We start from the raw sequence: 17772 nt of genomic DNA, 5'->3' as shown, positions 1-17772 counted from the left end.
TGCCTGGATCCACCTGTGCCTTGCTCCTCCAGGTGACGGCAATGAAGCCATCGGTGCCCTCATCCAGAACTACATCCGGGAGATTGAGGAGCTGAGGTGAGCTGGGCATTGGGGCTGGACTGTCACCCGGGTCCCCGGGCTGACAGCTGCCATGGTGGGCTCTGAGCCCAGGTGTGGCTCACAGCTCCGTGTTCCGGCATCGCTGGGATGAGTCGTAAGCCCCGATGTAGAAGCAGCTGACTCCATTGCTGCTGCACGGGGGCTGTAGGAGTCCCAGCCTTGGTGCCAGGCAATCCTTTGGCCATTTTCATTCATTGTGTGGCTATTGATGTAGAGGGAGATCCTGATGGGAGTGCCTGGTGTCTCCCAGGGGCTGCTGACCCCCCAAAGCTGGGTTTATCACAGTTGTTTGTGCGATACAGCAACCCTGTCTTGCAGCATCCTGACCTCCTGACCCAACATGAATGGGAATGGGTGTGTGGTGACACTGTCCCTGGCTCACACCATCCTAAAACCAGGCAAGATCCCCTCATCTGGGGACAGTGGGATGTCCCCTCTTTGACCACATCTTGTCTCCACTCCCTAGGACGAAGCTGCTGGAGAGCGAGTCCATGAACGAGTCTCTGCGTCGCAGCCTCTCACGTATCTCTGCCCGGGCCCCCTACTCCATGGGCTCATCCCCAGCATCGGGCCTGGCTGGCCTGTGCAGCCCCGCGGCTTCCGTGGACACAGAGGCCTCCGACGTGCTCCGACGGGCCAAGCAGGACCTGGAGCGCCTGAAAAAGAAAGAGAGGAAGCAGCAGAGGAAAAGGTGAAGGCAGCTGCTGTGCAGTGTTGGGAAGGGGGAGGCTGCGTGTTGGTCCCTATCTGTCCTTGCAGGTTCGGGTGTCCTGCTTCCCCCATCCCCACTAAAGCCAGAGCAACAAGACAGAACCCAGATGGCTGGGTTCCCCTCCTGCTGCTGCCTTGCCCTTGATCTTGTCACCCACCACACAATCCCCAAAGGGTCCAAAAGCAGGAGCATCCCCGGGCACCCCCGTGCTGGGACTCACCAACACTCCTCTGCTCTCCCGCAGCCCAGAGAAGGAGGCGTTTAAGAGGCGGCAGAAACTGCAGCAGGACAATGAGGAGGAGACAGATGAGAACGAGGTGGAAGAGGTGAGTCCCAGAATAGATGAAGAGGGGTTGGGTGATGCAGTGTGGCCCAGCTGGGAGAGGATGGCTTCAAGGATGGACAGGGCACAGAGCTGCTCTCCACAAGGTGCACTGGGGGTCCAGACGTGCTGCTGCAGCCCCTGGGCACCCTGTGTGGGAGGTTCCATCCTGTTGTGGGGGCTGCAGCCCATCGCTGTGGGGTCAGCTTGCGTTTGGAGGAGGGAATTGCTGCAGAGAGAAGGGAAAGGCTGTGCTGCAAGTTGAGGTTGGCCACTCATCTCTTAGGAGGAGGAGGAACAGGATGAGAGTGGCTGTGAGGAAGAGGATGGACGTGAGGATGAAGACGAGGACTCAGGCAGTGAAGAGAGCCTGGTGGACTCAGACTCAGATGCAGAGGAGAAGGGTAAAGTGTGGAGCCCCACATGCAGCCCAGGGTATAGGGGTGCATTTGCTGGTGCCTCCTGGCACTGAGCTCTGGTCCTGGGAAGGGGGAATCCACTGGGGTGCCCCAACCACATCTCCTCTGCATAGCTTGGAAAAGCACCAGGGTTGCTGCAGGGAGTCTCCAACACCCTTTGGGGCGCTGCTGCTCCCCAGCAAAGTGTGTTCCCATTGGTTCCCTCTGCCCTCGTGTTGTGGCTCAGTGGGGCTGTGAGGGGGATGCTCCTCCATCCTTCCCAGCCTGACTGTCTCCCACCGGTCTCCAGCCGTGAATTTCCAGGCTGACCTGGCGGATCTGACCTGCGAGATAGAGATCAAGCAGAAGCTGATTGACGAGCTGGAGAACAGCCAGCGGCGCCTGCAGACCCTCAAGCACCAGTACGAGGAGAAGCTGATCCTCCTGCAGAACAAGATTCGGGACACACAGCTGGAGCGGGACCGAGTCCTGCAGAACCTCAGTGAGAACCGTGTCTCCTGTGGGATCCCATCCCTGCAGTGTTGAGCCCCAGTCCCCGCTCCAGCCCTGCTGACTTGGAGCCAAACCATCCACCCTCTGCATGCAATGCTGGCTCTGGTAGAGCTTTGCCATCCCCCTGCCTGTGCTTGAGCCCCTGGGTCCCCCAAGACCCTGCTTGTCTTGCCATGGGAGTGGGACTAGTCAGCTGAAGAGCTCCTGACCCTGCTGGTCCTGGAGAGGTAGCTGGAAAGGATGGCGAGGCAAAGCCTCTTCTAGGCTTGAATGTCGCTTCATGAGATACAGAAGCTCTTGGAGAAACTAAGATGCTGAGGGGCACATGAAGACCCCATAGACCTGGTGGTGTAGCTCATCTCTAGGCTCAGCAGGGCAGGATCACCCATGTACATGGCTGTAGGTCTAGGTCTGCAGCTTCTCTCAGCCCAGCGACTGCTGTAACCCACTGTCCCCCACCCTGTGCTGGGTCCTAACGCATCTCCAGTGGGTGCCCCCAGGGAGACCCCAGCCTGTGAGGGGGCCAGAGCAAAGGGGTTGTGGGGAGTGGGCTGGTGGGACAGGGAGGGAGCAGCACCTGGTGCCTCCAGGCAGAGTGTGTAGCTGCAGGAGGAGCCTGGGGTGCATGGCCATCACAAGCCCTCTCCTCGCTTCCCCAGGCACCATGGAGTGCTACACGGAGGAGAAAGCCAACAAGATCAAAGCGGACTACGAGAAGCGGCTGAAGGAGATGAATCGGGACCTGCAGAAGCTCCAGGCAGCCCAGAAGGAGCACGCTCGCCTGCTCAAGAACCAGTCCCGCTACGAGCGGGAGCTGAGGAAGCTGCAGGCAGAGGTGGCCGAGATGAAGAAGGCAAAGGTACCTGGACATTCCAGGGCAGGGAGGGCATTACCTGGTCAAGTCTGGCTCCCTGCTTAGAAGTGGTGTTTTCCACTTCTGGTGGCAAGTACAGGACATCTGTCTGTCCATTTGTCTGTCTGTCTGGTGGGTGGGTGCCTTGAGACAGTTGGGTGTCAGCTGAAGGAGATCTCCCCATTCCAGGTTGCGCTGATGAAGCAGATGCGGGAGGAGCAGCAGCGGAGGCGACTGGCAGAGACCAAGAGGAATCGGGAGATAGCGCAGCTCAAGAAGGAGCAGCGCCGGCAGGAGGTGAGACCCCAGCCTGTCTGTGTGTCCCTGGGCAACCCTGTGCAGCAGGGGACCTGGGCTGGCTGCGGGGGGGTGTTTATGCTGCTCTGACACTCTGAGGTGCTTATAAATATCCATTGGTGAAGCTCAGGGCCCTGCTGCACCCATGGCCTTGCAGGGGCTGCATGGCTGCAACAGAACACTCCTGTCTGAGTAGCTCCCAAGGGCTTCCCAAGTGAGACTGTTGATACCAAAGTAACTGCTCCAGGTGTTGGTGGTGGGAGCCCTGGGACTGTGACCATTGCTGGGGTGTCTGGGCAGGACCCCAATAGTCTCTCTCTCGTGCAGTTTCAGATCCGGGCTCTGGAGTCTCAGAAGCGGCAGCAGGAAATCGTTCTGCGGAGGAAAACTCAGGAGGTGAGGGGTGGGGATGTGGGGCTTGCATCCATGTAGCCCCCAACCCCATGGGGGTCCTGGCCCCAGTGCTTGGCTCAGAGACATCCCATCCTCAGACAGTGCCAGCTCTGGGAGCAGGTTTCCCAAAAGGGTGGGGGGCTTTTTATGGCTTTGTAAGCAGATGAGAGGTGGTTGCAGCAGTAGAGGAATTGCTCATCTCCTGGGGCAGGGGATGGACTACAGCCCTGGGGCTTTGGGTTCCAGAGCTGCTGCTCTTGGTCCCATGAGGACCTGGGGGTGATGGTGACAGGTTTGGGCTGGGGATGTCCATCTGAGACCCTCTCCTCTGCTCCTCCTCTGGGCAGGTCTCGGCACTGCGCCGTCTTGCCAAGCCCATGTCAGACCGGGTGGCGGGCAGGACAAGCCAGAAGCCGGCCATGCTGGACTCAGGTGCAGAGGTCTCGGCCAGCACCACGTCCTCCGAGCCAGAGTCCGGTGCGCGCTCCGTCTCCAGCATCGTGCGCCAGTGGAACAGGAAAATCAACAACTTCCTGGGAGATCCCTCGTCCTCCGTGAATGGGGCTCGGCCCGCCAGGTCAGGGCAGGGGCTGCAGGGGTGATGGGGCATCCCAGGACTCCCATGTCTGGCTTTTGGCTGAGGGTGGAGGTTGAATGCCAGCATCTTATTGTGCATTTAGGCTGTGTTAAACCATTGACTCAGTGACAGGCTGTGCTGGCAGCATGTCACTGACTGTCACCTGGGCTTGAGCCCAGTACTGGCCTTCCATGAGCATTAAATGCCGTGGCACAAACCCTACTGGCCTCATCTCTTGTCCCTCTCTTCACTAAGGGGCGATGGAAAAGCTGAGCAGTCCAGAAACTATGCAGATGCTGCCTCTGCTCCCAAGTAGACACATCCTAGGCATCCTTTTGGGGTAAAGCACAATGTTCCAGGCTGAACACCCATGTGCCTCTTCTCCACTCCGGCTATAGGAAGAAGTTCCCCAAGAAGGGGGTGAGCCAGACCTTCAGCAAAGCCGCCCGCCTCAAGTGGCAGTCGCTGGAGCGGCGCATCTTTGACATTGTCATGCAGAGAATGACCATCGTAAACCTGGAGGCTGACATGGAGCGGCTCATCAAGGTGACATGGTGCTGGGGACAGGGAGGGCCAGGTGGTGGGTGTGGGTCGGTGGGACAGCCATGCTGACTTCCCTTCCTTTTCCCCCAGAAACGCGAGGAGCTGGCACTGCTGCAGGAAGCATTGCTGGGCAAGAGGGCGAAACTGCAAGCAGAGAGCCCCATGGAGCAGAAGGGGCTGCAGGAGCTGAATGAGGAGATCGAGGTGCTGGGGGCCAACATCGATTACATCAATGACAGCATTTCCGACTGCCAGGCCACCATCATGCAGATCGAGGAGACCAAGGTGGGCAGTTGTACTTGGCCCCGCTCGCCCTGCCTCCTCCCAGGAGCATCCCTGGGAGGTGAAGGTGTCCTTGGGCACAGCCCGGCTGGGCATCCCTGAGTCCTTCTTGGGGCTGTGCCACGCACTCCATGGGGTTGCACCCACACAGTCACTTCTCATTAGGTGGTTAATTGTGGAGGGGAGTGCTGCCAGGTACACAGACAGGCTGCTGGTGCCCGGTGCCCCACCGCCCTGGGATGCTGGGAAGCTGCAGACCCTCTGCTGCCTGTGGGGCTGCTGGTCCCTTGTCCCCACGGGAGTTTCATGTGCTGGAAACACCCAGCAGAAACCCCACAGGTTGTGAGTCCGGTTTACGCACTGTGCACGCCGCAGAGATGCTGAGCGGCTCCCGGCTTCCCTCTAGCGGCTGCAGCCCGGACTGGAGGCTGCGTGCTGTCCCCAGCTTGTCCGCAGCTGTCACCTACACTGGCAGGAAAGAGGGGCTGTTAATTCACACTAGCCTTTGGGCCAGTGACATGATCTGCTGTGGATTCAGGTGATGCTGGTGTCTGCAGATTAGTGACTAATTAAGCGTTGGCACCGGGATTCCTGTAGCAACACAGTAGATCTCCAGGCTGTGTTGGCCATCTCCATGGCCAGATCTTTATAAACGATTTAGACTCAGAACTTGAGGAATTGCTTAGCAAATTTGCTGATGACACGAAACTGGGGGGAGCTGTTGACACTTTTGAGGACAGAGAGGCCCTGCAGAGGGATCTGGACAAATTGGAGAACTCGGCAATCACCAACCACATGAAGTTCAGCAAAGGCAAGTGCCATATTTTGCACCTGGGATGTGGCAACCCTGGCTGTACAGACAGACTGGGGGTGAGTTGCTGGAGAGCAGCTCCATGGAGAGGGAGCTGGGGGCTCCGGTTGATGGCAAGTTGAACATGAGCCAACAGTGTCCCTGGCACCAAGAGGGCCCCGTGTCCTGGTACACCCAGCACAGCACGGCCAGCGGGCAGGGGGGGATTGTCCCGCTCTGCTCTGCGCTGGGGCAGCCTCACCTGCAGCATTCACTGTGTGCAGGGCTGGGACACAGGAGAAAAGGAGATAAAGCTGCTGCAGAGTGTCCAGAGGAGGCTGCGAAGCTGGTGAAGGTTTGGAGTGAAGCCGGATGAGCAGCGGCTGCAGTCCCTGGGTTTGCTCAGCTGGAGCAGAGCAGCCTGAGGGCAGAGCTCATGGGCTGCAGGTTCCTCAGCAGGAGCAGGAGGGGCAGGGTGAGCTCTGCTCTATGACAGTGACAGAGCCCAGGAAATGGCAGCAGATGTGCCAGGGGGGTCAGTGGGACATGAGGAAAAGGTTCTTCCCCCAGAGGTGCTGGACACTGAACAGGCTCCCCAGGGAGGTGTCACGGCCCAACCTGACAGTGTTCAAGAAGAGAATGGACACCGTCCTCAGACACACGGGGTGACCTGTGGGGTGTCCTGTGCAGGGACAGGAGCTGGACTCCATGATACTTGTGGGTCCCTTCCAGCTCAGGACGGTCTATGATTCTATGATCTCTCCAGTAGCCTCTTGTGCAGACTGAGGAGGGTGAGTGTGGGGGCTGGGCAGGCTGGCAGCGGTGCTGTGCTGGCCGCGGTGCCCGTTCTGCCCGTCCCACGCCCGGCAGCAAAGCTCCCCTGCTGCATCCAATGCCCATCCCTCTGCTTTCCAGGAGGAGCTGGACTCCACGGACACCTCGGTGGTGATCAGCTCCTGCTCCCTGGCCGAAGCCCGGCTCCTGCTGGACAACTTCCTGAAGGCCTCCATCGACAAGGTGTGGGGCCACTCCAGGGCCTGGACGCCTGGCGGGATTTCCCGTGGCTGGGGAGGGAGCAGGGAGCAGGGTGCCAGGATGGGGACTAGTGACGGGCACCCGAGACTCCCGCCTCAGGCCCGGTGTGGCTGTGCATCCCCAGGGGCTGCAGGTGGCACAGAAGGAGGCCCAGATCCGCCTGCTGGAGGGACGCTTGCGGCAGTCGGACGTGACCAGCTCCTCGCAGAACCACGCCATCCTGGACGCCCTGCGGGAGAAGGCTGAGTCGCACCCCGAGCTGCAGGCCCTGATCCACAATGTCCAGCAAGGTGAGACCCGGGACCGGTGCATCCTCAGGCTGGTTGTGCTGCCTGTGGGGTGAGGTTTCCCCCGTGCCAGCCCCCCAGGAAGCATCTGGAGGTGCCATAGGGGGCACCAGTGTGTCTGGGGCTGCCCCCAGGGCGATGCTGGGGGGGATATACTCTCCAGCCACCACACCACAGGGAAGAGGACCAGACACCCCCTCAGCTGCCCCCTCTGCTGCGTGGTTTAATGGCAGAAGATGTGCCAGGGGAGGGTCAGTGGAACATGAGGAAAAGGTTCTTCCCCCAGAGGTGCTGGACACTGAACAGGCTCCCCAGGGAGGTGTCACGGCCCCAACCTGACAGTGTTCAAGAAGAGACTGGACAACATCCTCAGACACACGGAGTGAACTGTGGGGTGTCCTGTGCAGGGGCAGGAGCTGGACTCCATGATCCTGTGGGTCCCTCCTAGCTCAGGATGGTCTATGATTCTGTGGTTCAGATGGGGCTTGGCACAATGGGGTCTCCTCTGTGCTGCTGATGTGGTGTTTCCCTCCTGCACAGAGAATGGTTACGCCAGTACGGATGAGGAGGTCTCAGAGTTCAGCCTGGCTTCAGATGGCAGGTGAGTGCCCAGCTCAGCCCTGCCTGAGCTTCTGGTGGCTGGGGGGGCCAGGACAGGGTGGGATGTCTGGTGCCACCCATGGAACCTCGCAGGTGGACATGGATGAACGAAGCCCCACCTAAGCTTTCCTGTGGTGCCCAGCCCTTGGGGAGGGGAGCAGAGATGTCTCTTAGATACCAGCAGGGAGTGAAGACCAGGTCATCCCTTGTATAAACGGTGCTGGGGACCAGGGGGTGACCCAAGGAGTCTGGTGGGCTGATGGCAACCAGCTCTCTGAAAGGGGTTTAGCAATAAAGCTCCATCTTTGCTCCCTTCTTCTTGTAGCATCTCCCAGTCTTTCACCATGAAGGGCTCCGCAAGCCAGGATGACTTCAAGTTCAAGGTTAGTTGGCCTTTCTCTGTTGCCCTGTCACGGGGAATGGGAGGAGGATGGAAGGGCATGTTGGTCAGTGATTCTTCAGGCTCGCTAGTCTGAGCCTTGGAGAGCCAGGCTTGGCGTAAGGCAGTGTGGCTGGTCTCTGGGTGCAGTCAGCTCTAACCGAGGGCGATCCCAGGCCTCCTGGTCCTGTGGTCCTCTGAAGCACCAGAGACTTGGAAAACATCCACCACACAACCAGTACCTTCCAGATCTGAGTGGGCACCAAGGAGGACCCTGTGCAGTGCTGCATCCACTGTGGGAAAGGTGGAGGACAGTTCTGCACAGGCTATCACATTTGCTTAGCACATGGAGAGCATGGGCATCCCAGCACACTGCAGGGGAGCTCAGCCTCCTGTGGCCAGAGCGCGCGAACTGCTCCCCTCCGCAGCTCTCTGACTGCTCCCACTGTCCCCACGCTGTGCTGCCTGTGCCTGAGCCCTCTGTCCTGCCCTAGGGAGAGCCCAAGCTGTCAGGGCAGATGAAGGCAGTGTCGGCTGAGTGTCTAGGACCCACGCTGGACGTCTCCACCAAGAACATCACTAAGTCCTTGGCATCCCTCATGGAGATCAAAGAGGATGGGATCAGCTTCTCCATCCGAGACCCCTATTACAAGGAGAAAGTGTCACGCACCATCAGCTTACCCACACGAGGAAGCACCTTGTGAGCATGGGATGAGGGGTTCCTGGGCATTGGGAAACTTGTACAGGCATGAGCCAGCAGGGGGGAAGCTGTGCCCTGTCTGTGGAGTTGCAGAGCAGTGAGGGTGAGAGCAAATGTGCATCTATCCGGGCTTGTCTGCAGCAAGCAGTGGTGGATTTCTCCAGTGGGCCTCAGAGAGTGTCTAGGAGTATGTTGGTGTCCTCTGCAGCTGGAGAGAAGGGTAGTCCAGGAGGAGGGAGGGAAGAGAGGTGTGTGAGGATCCCCGGCTCACTGCCCTGGGAGATCAGCCTTCTTGGGTTGCCAAAAGCCTCCGCACTCACTGGATGACTCAAGGCATCCCCTGATCTTGTGATCCAGGACAGCCCAGCTTCTCCTTTGCTCTGCTGGGGAAGGACATGGGTGTTCAGCGTGGAGGGATCCCAGTCGGGAGAAGGCACCCACTGTGTTCTCTTTCACTTGCTTTAGTCCCAGACAATCTCGTGGCTCGGACACTTCGCCTCTGACAAGGAGGAAATCCTATGACCGTGGGCAGCCTGCCAGGTGAGCTTGGGAGCTGGAGAAATGGTCACTTGGGCAGGGAGAGGCTGGGTGGCCCAGACAAGCGGGAGAGATGCTGGCTGGGCCCTGGTGCACCAGGCAGCTGCCAGGTGAGCAATTCCCAACTCACATGTCTCTCTAATCCTTCCTGGCTCAGGCCTCCAGATGTTGGCTTCACACCTCCCTCATCCCCACCCACCCGTCCACGCAACGACCGCAACGTCTTCTCTCGTCTCACGAGCAACCAGAGCCAGGGGTCTGCCTTGGATAAGTAAGTCCTGGTGGGGTGGGGGGGTCTGAGGGAGAGGGACCCACATCAGAACAGCAAATGGCACATATCAGGGCCCACGGTGGGGTGTAGGAACACAGGACCCAGCCAGCCTCCTGCCACCTTTTTCACTCCCTGCTCTTCTCCATGAGGGAGCAGATGCTCTTCAAGGGCCATGCCAGACTCTCGCCGTGCCCTGCCTGCTGAGTGCCCTCTGAGCTGGCCGCGTGCAGGAGCTCCCTGTCCTGGGCTCTGGCTGAGCCCTCCTTGGGACACGGCAGTGCCAGACGTGGATCACTGGCAAAGGCTGTGGAGCAGGATGGGGTGAGGTGGGATGGGGGCTTGCAGGAAGCTGAAGGACTGGCACCAACCCACAAATGCTGCTCCAGCAACCCCCTGCAGCAGGTCGGGCAGCTGCTGTCTTGGAGCATCGCTAGCGGCGCTGACATTCCCTGATGGAGACCTGCTGTCTGATCCTCACATGCCTCTTGCTCCTCTGCCCTCTCCCTTAGTTCTCCACGTGTGCTTCTCTTTCTCCCTCTCCTTTCCTCTTTCTCTCTGTCCTACACTGGCTTGGATGCAATAACAATCCTCCCTCTCTGACTCCTCTGCTCCCTCTTCTAGTCTGGGTTTTCTCTCCCATAATCCTGCTAATTTTCTGCCCCTAGGTCTGATGACAGCGATTCCTCTGTCTCGGAGGTGCTGAGGTATAGACAACTTTCTATTTATTATCCCTCCCTCCTCTCCTTCTCTCTGTCTCACGAGTCTGCTCTCCCTTGTCCCTGCATGCTCCACCTGCGCCTTGCTGTTCTCCCCCACCTCCCAGCTTGTGTGTGCTGTCCCCCCTGGCATGCCACCTCCAGTATCTGACACTGTCCCCTTGGTTGCAAGTTTGAACCATTCCTGCTCTGATCAGCCCTTGGAAACCTCATCTATGGGCAACGGCTGTTTTGGGGTGGCAGCATGTTCTCCTCCATCTCTGATGGGCTCTCATCAGCATGATGCCACCATGTCCCATCCTGTCCCCCAGCTCTCCAGCAGGATGGTGTGATGCTGGGGAAGGGGACAAGCAACCCTGGGCACTCCTGGTGTGCCCTTCTCACAAGCATCTTCCAGGCAAATATCTCCAGGTGCTCCCCACACCTGCTTGTGCTTCCCTGGTGCTGGGTTGTGGTTTGGTTTTCCCAAGGAAATACAAGTCAGATTGTGGTGCAGATTTCAGCCTTGGGGTTAAGGTGCTCCTGGGCTTGTCCCACTGCACGCTCCTGCCTGCAGAGGTTTCCCAACACAAAGGCCACCTTTCCCTGTCCTTTAGGAACATCAGCCCTCCAGCACCCAAGTGTCACCTCACATTGCCCATGGCCTGGGGAGGTGGCACCAGATGTGTCTGTGCTGTGTCACCTTGGGCAGTTTTATCATCAGGCAGCAACACAAGGTCCATCGATAACATCTCACCCTGGGGAGCCAGGATTTCCATTTAGATTCAGTGTCACCTTGAGACTGGTAGAAACACCAGGGGTCAGGGGAAGTCTGTTTGAATTTGTAAATGCAGCTGCTGAGAAAGAAAGGTCACATGCGTGTGATTTCCAAACCCAAATTAATGAGGCTGTGTTGGTCCTCATGACTAATGCAAACTTTAAGTGGCCTTGGGCCTGCCCTTCTACAGCCCTGTGCCTCAGTTTCCCTGCCTTTAGAAAGAGACCAGCACAACCCAGGGCCCCATGGCTGCGGGGAGGCTGTGCTATGGGGCGCCAGCTGGGAAAAGCTGTTGTTGCCAATGCACTCTGGGGTCTGGAAGGGCAAGGGCTGGTCCTCAGCTCCCTGAGCACTGCTCAAGAGGAGGGGATTGACAGATGCTGTGTCCAGAGGGACAGGCAGCAGGTGTCCCTTGGAGGAAGGTTTGGCAGGGACAGGTCCTCTCCTGCACGGAGCCAGCAGGGCTTCCATGGCCATTGCAACAGGGATGCTGAGTGCAAATGCTGGTGCTGTGCTTTGTCACCCTTGTGGTCTTATGTAAAAGTGCAGGACCTGGTCTCCAAATGTCACCAGCCACAGGCTGACAGCCTCCAAAGAACTGGGGTGCTGGACGTTGGTACCCTGAAACACTTGTCCCAGCAGAGCTTCAGGCTGGAGAAAGAGCAGTTTGTCCCTGACTGACCTGGGGCCCGATGAGCTGAGTCTCCTGGGTGCTTGAGTGCATGCTGGCCAGGTGTGAGAGGTTCAGCAGGAGAGCAGAGGCCGCTGGGCAGTCGCCTTTTCTCAGTCCGTGTTGCTGGGGCAGAGGCAGCAGGCAGGGGCTGCTCCTGGGGCGATTCCCAGGGTTCCCACAAAGACCTTTGCTCAGACATGCCAGGTTCAGGTGGAGTGACCCCTCACACTGCTAGGCAGTGGAAGATGCTTGGAGTGAGGCAGCTCTTGCTCTCCCGTGCCCCTGGGACTGTGTAGCGCAGTGTCTTTGCACACACACTCCACCATGCTCGTTCTTTCTTTCCCATGCAAGGGGCATCATCAACCCAGTGGGTGGGACCAAGAATGCCCGGACAGCCCCGCTGCAGTGCGTCTCTGTGGCAGAAGGACACACCAAGCCTGTGCTCTGCCTGGATGCCACCGACGAGCTGCTTTTCACCGGGTCCAAAGGTGCGTGATGGACAGAGAGGACGCAGAAGTTGCCGGCCTGCAGATGCCGTGGGAGGAAGTTGGCACAAGGGAATATGTGGAGTGCTGGGCACTATGGGAATGGTTCCTCCTGGACCCCTCTCCTGTCCTCAGCACTGAGCCTTACTCGTGACTGCCCTGGTGCTGGGGCTGGCTGGTTCCTTTCCTCTGGCCCTGTGGGTGGGGGGAGGCAGCGCTCAGAAGAGGTATTGCCCCCAAGCCCCCATGCTTTCAGAGGGAGACAACCCCCCACACTAGCCTGACACTCTTGGTCACATTCCTCCTCCCGCAGACCGGAGCTGCAAAATGTGGAACCTGGTGACGGGCCAAGAAATTGCTTCCCTCAAGGGTCACCCAAACAACGTGGTTTCCATCAAGTACTGCAGCCACACTGGGCTGGTGTTCACCGTGTCCACGTCGTACATCAAGGTCTGGGACATCCGGGACTCAGCCCGATGCATCCGCACCCTCACGTACGTGGCAAACGGGGACCCTGGGCACTCTGGGCATCTCTGGCTTTACAGAAACTAGTCCCAGGACCTACTGGGGCTGGGGACAGGGCCAAGTACCAGCTGCCTTAGTGCCAGTTGGCAGCGCTGCATCCTTAGGGAACAGGGAGGCTGGGAGAGAGTTTGGGGTGAGAGGACCTGCAGGGACATCCTGCAGCGAAGGCTCAGGGTGAAGAGCTTTGAAGAGATCTGCAGCTGCTTTTGGAGGTGGCCGAGAGAGCGAGCAGCTCCGTAGAGGAGGCACAGCCCCTAACGGCATCATAGCTGAGCAAATCACAGGCTCTTCCGTGAAACCTGGATCTTTATGAGGAGTTTGAGGACCAGAAAGGAGCGTGGGACAGGCTGTAGCTGTGGTCTGCTGGTCTGGAGCAGGGCTCAAATGTTAAGAGAGTACAGCAGGCCAGGCTTACCAGCTTGCTCCAGCATAGAGCTCCTTCCTCCATCCAGCCTCAGCTCATCTGCCTTGGCCTGAAGGTGCTTCTGCCTTTGGTGCAGAGGCCAAATACTTCTGCCGTCCTGTGCTGACTGCCAGCACTAGCCAGCTCTCCCTGAAGGAAGCAAAGAGAAATGGGAGGAGACAAAAGCGATCCTTGAATGGAAACCAGGCCGGGATGCTCCATGTCATGCACACACCCAACATCCTTGGCTTCCTCTGCAAGCAGGGCACTGGCCTAGGAGACAGAGGTCTTGTTGATCCCATTCTGGCCACAAAGATGGTGACACCTCTAGGGTCTTTCCCTGACATGGGACCCAGCTGTACCAGCCTGGAGCCAACAGCCCCATGTGGTTCCTCCATGGGGTCTCCATGGCTCTGATCTCTGCTCATCCTCTCCCCTGGACCTCTCTCTCCCTTAGATCTTCTGGCCAGGTGATCTCTGGGGACGCATGTGCTGGGACATCCAACCGCACTGTCACCAGCGTGCAGGGGGAGCACCAGATCAACCAGATTGCTCTCAACCCCACTGGCACCACGCTTTATGCTGCCACCGGTAACTCCGTCCGCATCTGGGAGCTGAGCAGGTGAGGGGTAGTGCTGGGGTGGGCAGGACAGATGTCAAGTAGACACTGTTTGCTCGGAGCAGCCTGAAATTACTCCCCTCCTGGGAAAGAGAAAACATTTTTAGTGGTGGAAGTTGCTTGGAATAAGGACTTACAGGACCCTTTCCTATGGGACCCAAGGGGTGATGAGTAGCAGTGGAGCTTCTTGGGGTGGGGGGTTTGTCTGTGAACTGGGCAGAGCTTATGAGAAGGGAGAAGACATGTGGGGTGAGCAGCAGTATGCCCCTGGTTTTGTCCTTGTCCCGCTCCCTGCCAGGAGAGCTCTGGGCTGCTGACCCCTTGCTGCAGCCTGGGCTCTGTAGCCAGACATTGCCATGTCCCAGGGCTGCCTTCTTCCCCCAGCATAACTAGGAAGAGGGGTGTCCTCGAAAGGGGGTCACAGTCCCCCGGGGGCTCCAGAGCTGTGGGGGTCTCTGCCTGGAGAGCCCCTTGGAGGAGCTTCAGCAGCCGGGAAGGGGTTGGCTGACCCACGCTATCCAACTCAGGTTGCAGCCCATTGGGAAGCTGAGCGGCCACATCGGGCCTGTGATGTGTCTCACAGTAAACCAGACGGCAAGCAACCACGACCTGGTGGTCACGGGCTCCAAAGATCACTACGTCAAGGTACTGTCCTTGGAGAGGAGAGCCTTGTGTCCCACAGGGAAGCTCAGATCTTGGCAGCCCCTAAGGTCTCTTGTTTCCCCCTGAAATCTAAGCCCAGATTTCTCTTTTCACTTCTGCATGTGAGGTTTTTTGTGTATCTACTCACCTCAAATCTTGCCTTTTGCTTGGTCCACCAGTGTACCTTTGGATATGTATTTGCATCTCTCTCATCCCTTGGGCTCTGTGGCTGGTTCTTGCATGTTATGGGTGACCCAGATTAGCAGCTCTCCCTGTTCTGCTCGATTCCCCTCCCTCATACAGACACTTTGCACCTGCTCATTCACAGCTCCAGCACAGCAAGAGCTTGTCACTCCCTTTGAGGTTGTTGCTGGTTTTTGGCAGGTTGAATTCCTGTCACCAGGGGAGTGAAGAAGGGTGGTGTGGTGATAAGGGAGGTAGGATCCCACTCTTCTGACAGCTGCAGGCTGTTAGCTCAATGCATGGAGGTGTGTGAAAGTTCATCACGAGTAAAATATAGCAGAATGGGGGCTACCTCTGATGGCAGACCTCCTCTAATGGTGGCAGGACTCCTGGCAAGACCTCTGCCTCAAACACGTCTCCACTGGCCAATGCCCGCTCCCCTTTCCAGTGTCACTCTGGGTGCCCTGAGCCTAGAAAACTGGGTGATGGCCAAGTTCTCCAGGAGAGGATCACCTCTGTTTCTAGTGCCATCTGGAGTCTCTCATCTACTGTTTTTCCTCCAGGTATTTGAGATTGCTGAGGGCATGGTGGGCAATATTGGCCCCACTCACAACTTTGAGCCCCCTCACTACGACGGCATCGAGTGCCTGGCCATCCAGGGAGATGTTCTCTTCAGCGGCTCCAGGGACAATGGCATAAAGAAGTGGGATCTGGAGCAGCAGGAACTTCTCCAGGTTTGGAGGGGAGAATACAGCACAGGTCGTCGGGGTGATGTGGGGCAGAGGAGCATTGCTGCTGGGGCCCTGGGGGGGCCTCTTGCTCAAGGACCTGGTGCCAGGGAGGGCACTCCCGTTCCTGGGAATCTGCCTGTGCATGCATGAGGTGGCTCTGTAGCACTTGGGATTGCCAGCTCCCCCTGGCACACAGGCTGCAGCATCAGTTGCAGGGATGGGTGCTAAGTTCCCCTCTGAAGGCAGGATTGTTGTCTCCTGCTCTGAGGACAAACCAAGCCTGGACCCTCTGACTCCTCACAAGCCCCGCAATCCAAATCAGCCCCAGGGTGACAGTGAGGAGCTGAGCCTCCCAGGCTGGGTGCGTGAGGCTGCTGGTGGTGCTGCAGATGAGGTTGGTCATGATCTCTGCTCTGTGCCTACAGCAAATCCCCAATGCCCACAAAGACTGGGTCTGTGCCCTGGCCTTCATCCCCGGCCGCCCCATGGTGCTGAGCGCCTGCCGAGGAGGTATGATCAAAGTCTGGAATGTGGACTCCTTCACCCCCGTTGGGGAGATAAAAGGGCATGACAGCCCCATCAACGCCATCTGCACCAACTCAAAGCACATCTTCACTGCCTCCAGGTGAGCCCCAGGCTTTCTACTCCTGAGACCCTTGGGAGGTGGGAGACCCCTGGGCTGAACTGTTATCCCTGGGGCTGGGTGGGTTTATGCTGAGGGGACAGGGAGGGCGGGAAGAGGGGAGTTTCACAGCTTTCTTGTCCCTCCACTTCTTCATCTCATCTTGCCCGCCTTAGCCTGCCCCGCGACACGGCCTGCCCGCTGCAGTGCCAAGAGCTGTTCCCCTGGCTGTCCCCTGCCCGTGCCCTGGGTTATCCCCCATGCAGGGACCCCTCTTCCCCGGGTCTGGGTGTCCTCTGCTGCTCTCGGGGACCTCTTTGGCAGCAAGACTCTGATATCCTCTTTTCGACTGTGTCCCTTTTCTCCCTTCCTTTTTCTCTGTCTCTCTCTGTCTCTCCTCCTCCCCACCTCCCATCTGTGCCACAGTGACTGCCGGGTAAAGTTATGGAATTACGTGCCTGGGCTCACCCCTTGCCTTCCACGACGAGTCCTTGCCATAAAGGGCCGTGCTACTAGTCTGCCTTGACCCTCCTGCTCTTTCTGACTCTCTTGCTCATGCACTCCTCTTCTGTCTTTTCTTTCCTTTTCTCTTTCTCTTTCTCTTTCTCTCCATCTCTTTCTCCCTCTGTCTTTCTCTCTGTTGCTTGCTTTTGCTCCTCTCTCTTTTTCTTTCTTTCTCTCTGGTCTGAGCTGCTTCTTCACGGTATGAAACTATTTTGCGTTTTTTCCCCCACTTGATAAACCTTTGCTAGAAGTGACATGCCCCTTTGGCCCAGCCATACTGCCCACATTGTTTTGGTTTACTCTTTTTTGTAACTTGCTGAGTGCCCACATCGACTGTGGCAGCTCCATGCAAGCTGTGACCTGCCCTCACCCCTGCATGGATGGTGGGGCAGGAGTCAGCAGCCACCCCCAAAGCAGCCCATGCCCTGGGGGACCCAGCATATCAGTTCCCCCCCACATGTCACTGCTTTGACCTAATTAGAGCTCATTCCAGGGGTGCAGGAGTCCTGTCGTTTGTGTCAGCCCTGGACGTCACCATTTCCTTTAGTCCCCAGTTGCTGTCAGTGGGGTGAGCTGGAGGCTGAGCCCCATTGGGCCTGTCCGCTCCCCAAAATGGATTGGGCAACCTCCTGCTAAGAGAAAAGGGCCTGGAAGTCTTGTGGGCTGCATGTCGCCATGGGCTGCGGGTGGGAACATTTCTCCTGGCAGTGCCTCTCTGCGGGGCTCCTGCGGGAACCCCCAGGTCACGCCATCCCTCTCACCTTTGTTTCTCAGTGACTTGACAGTGAAGCTCTGGAGTGGGAGGAGGTTGCCTGCGGGTTCGAACTAGGAACTGCAAAAGGACTGGAATACGTGACAGGAGGGTGAAGGTTGGGGTACCTCTCCCTTGCTGTGAAGACCCCATCATCTACAGGAGCTCAGCCCAGAGATAGGGATTTCTTTGTGCCTGACCCAACGGGGTGGACAATGTCCCATCTGGTACTTTAAGCACTGCCAGCTCCTGCGAGAAGGCATCTCCATGGGGCACCATCAGCTCCACCTTCCCTCCTGCTGAGGTTTTCCAGTGATGTTTCATCTCCCTTCTCACCCACCCACCCCTGCCAGGACTTGTGGGGAGCAGAGATCCTTGGCTCTTTCTCAGAGACACCTGGTTTCCTCCTGTGACCGTGGGCTCATGTGGCCTCTGATGTGCTGCTTCTGTCCCTGTTGGCTCCAGGGCTGGTTCCTGCAGGAGTCTTTCTCCACTCCACAGCCATGATGACATTTGGTGTCTGCTAGCCAGGACCACAGCATAGAGGGGCTG

At 58.1% G+C, this 17772-nt stretch overlaps 1 protein-coding gene across 2 annotated transcripts in view; it reads left to right on the top strand.

Moving 5' to 3' along the window:
* KIF21B (kinesin family member 21B) overlaps nucleotides 1–17410 on the top strand; it is a gene marked incomplete at its 5' end in the record, with an annotated part of 34304 nt that extends 16894 nt beyond the window's left edge. The window contains 26 exons of one of the 2 annotated variants that reach the window (XM_080358139.1): nucleotides 33–96; nucleotides 587–811; nucleotides 1077–1158; nucleotides 1441–1558; nucleotides 1863–2054; nucleotides 2725–2924; nucleotides 3108–3215; nucleotides 3543–3611; nucleotides 3956–4185; nucleotides 4584–4731; nucleotides 4819–5013; nucleotides 6716–6817; nucleotides 6960–7125; nucleotides 7663–7723; nucleotides 8048–8105; nucleotides 8596–8801; nucleotides 9267–9341; nucleotides 9496–9609; nucleotides 10275–10313; nucleotides 12107–12243; nucleotides 12554–12734; nucleotides 13626–13790; nucleotides 14315–14432; nucleotides 15176–15346; nucleotides 15769–15968; nucleotides 17244–17410. In XM_080358139.1, coding sequence (XP_080214265.1) covers nucleotides 33–96; nucleotides 587–811; nucleotides 1077–1158; nucleotides 1441–1558; nucleotides 1863–2054; nucleotides 2725–2924; nucleotides 3108–3215; nucleotides 3543–3611; nucleotides 3956–4185; nucleotides 4584–4731; nucleotides 4819–5013; nucleotides 6716–6817; nucleotides 6960–7125; nucleotides 7663–7723; nucleotides 8048–8105; nucleotides 8596–8801; nucleotides 9267–9341; nucleotides 9496–9609; nucleotides 10275–10313; nucleotides 12107–12243; nucleotides 12554–12734; nucleotides 13626–13790; nucleotides 14315–14432; nucleotides 15176–15346; nucleotides 15769–15968; nucleotides 17244–17298 — 3479 coding nt within the window. In that variant the 3' untranslated portion in view covers nucleotides 17299–17410. The remainder of the gene's footprint in view (nucleotides 1–32; nucleotides 97–586; nucleotides 812–1076; nucleotides 1159–1440; nucleotides 1559–1862; nucleotides 2055–2724; nucleotides 2925–3107; nucleotides 3216–3542; nucleotides 3612–3955; nucleotides 4186–4583; nucleotides 4732–4818; nucleotides 5014–6715; nucleotides 6818–6959; nucleotides 7126–7662; nucleotides 7724–8047; nucleotides 8106–8595; nucleotides 8802–9266; nucleotides 9342–9495; nucleotides 9610–10274; nucleotides 10314–12106; nucleotides 12244–12553; nucleotides 12735–13625; nucleotides 13791–14314; nucleotides 14433–15175; nucleotides 15347–15768; nucleotides 15969–17243) is intronic. The other variant, XM_080358140.1, reaches the window with a different exon arrangement.
* Between the last annotated feature and the right edge of the window lie 362 nt (nucleotides 17411–17772).

This window comes from Nesoenas mayeri (genome assembly GCF_963082525.1).
Source record: "Nesoenas mayeri genome assembly, chromosome: 23".
Taxonomy (NCBI): Eukaryota; Metazoa; Chordata; class Aves; order Columbiformes; family Columbidae; genus Nesoenas; species Nesoenas mayeri.
The sequence above is the reverse complement of the archived record's forward strand: the minus strand, read 5'-3'. Positions and strand labels throughout refer to the sequence as shown.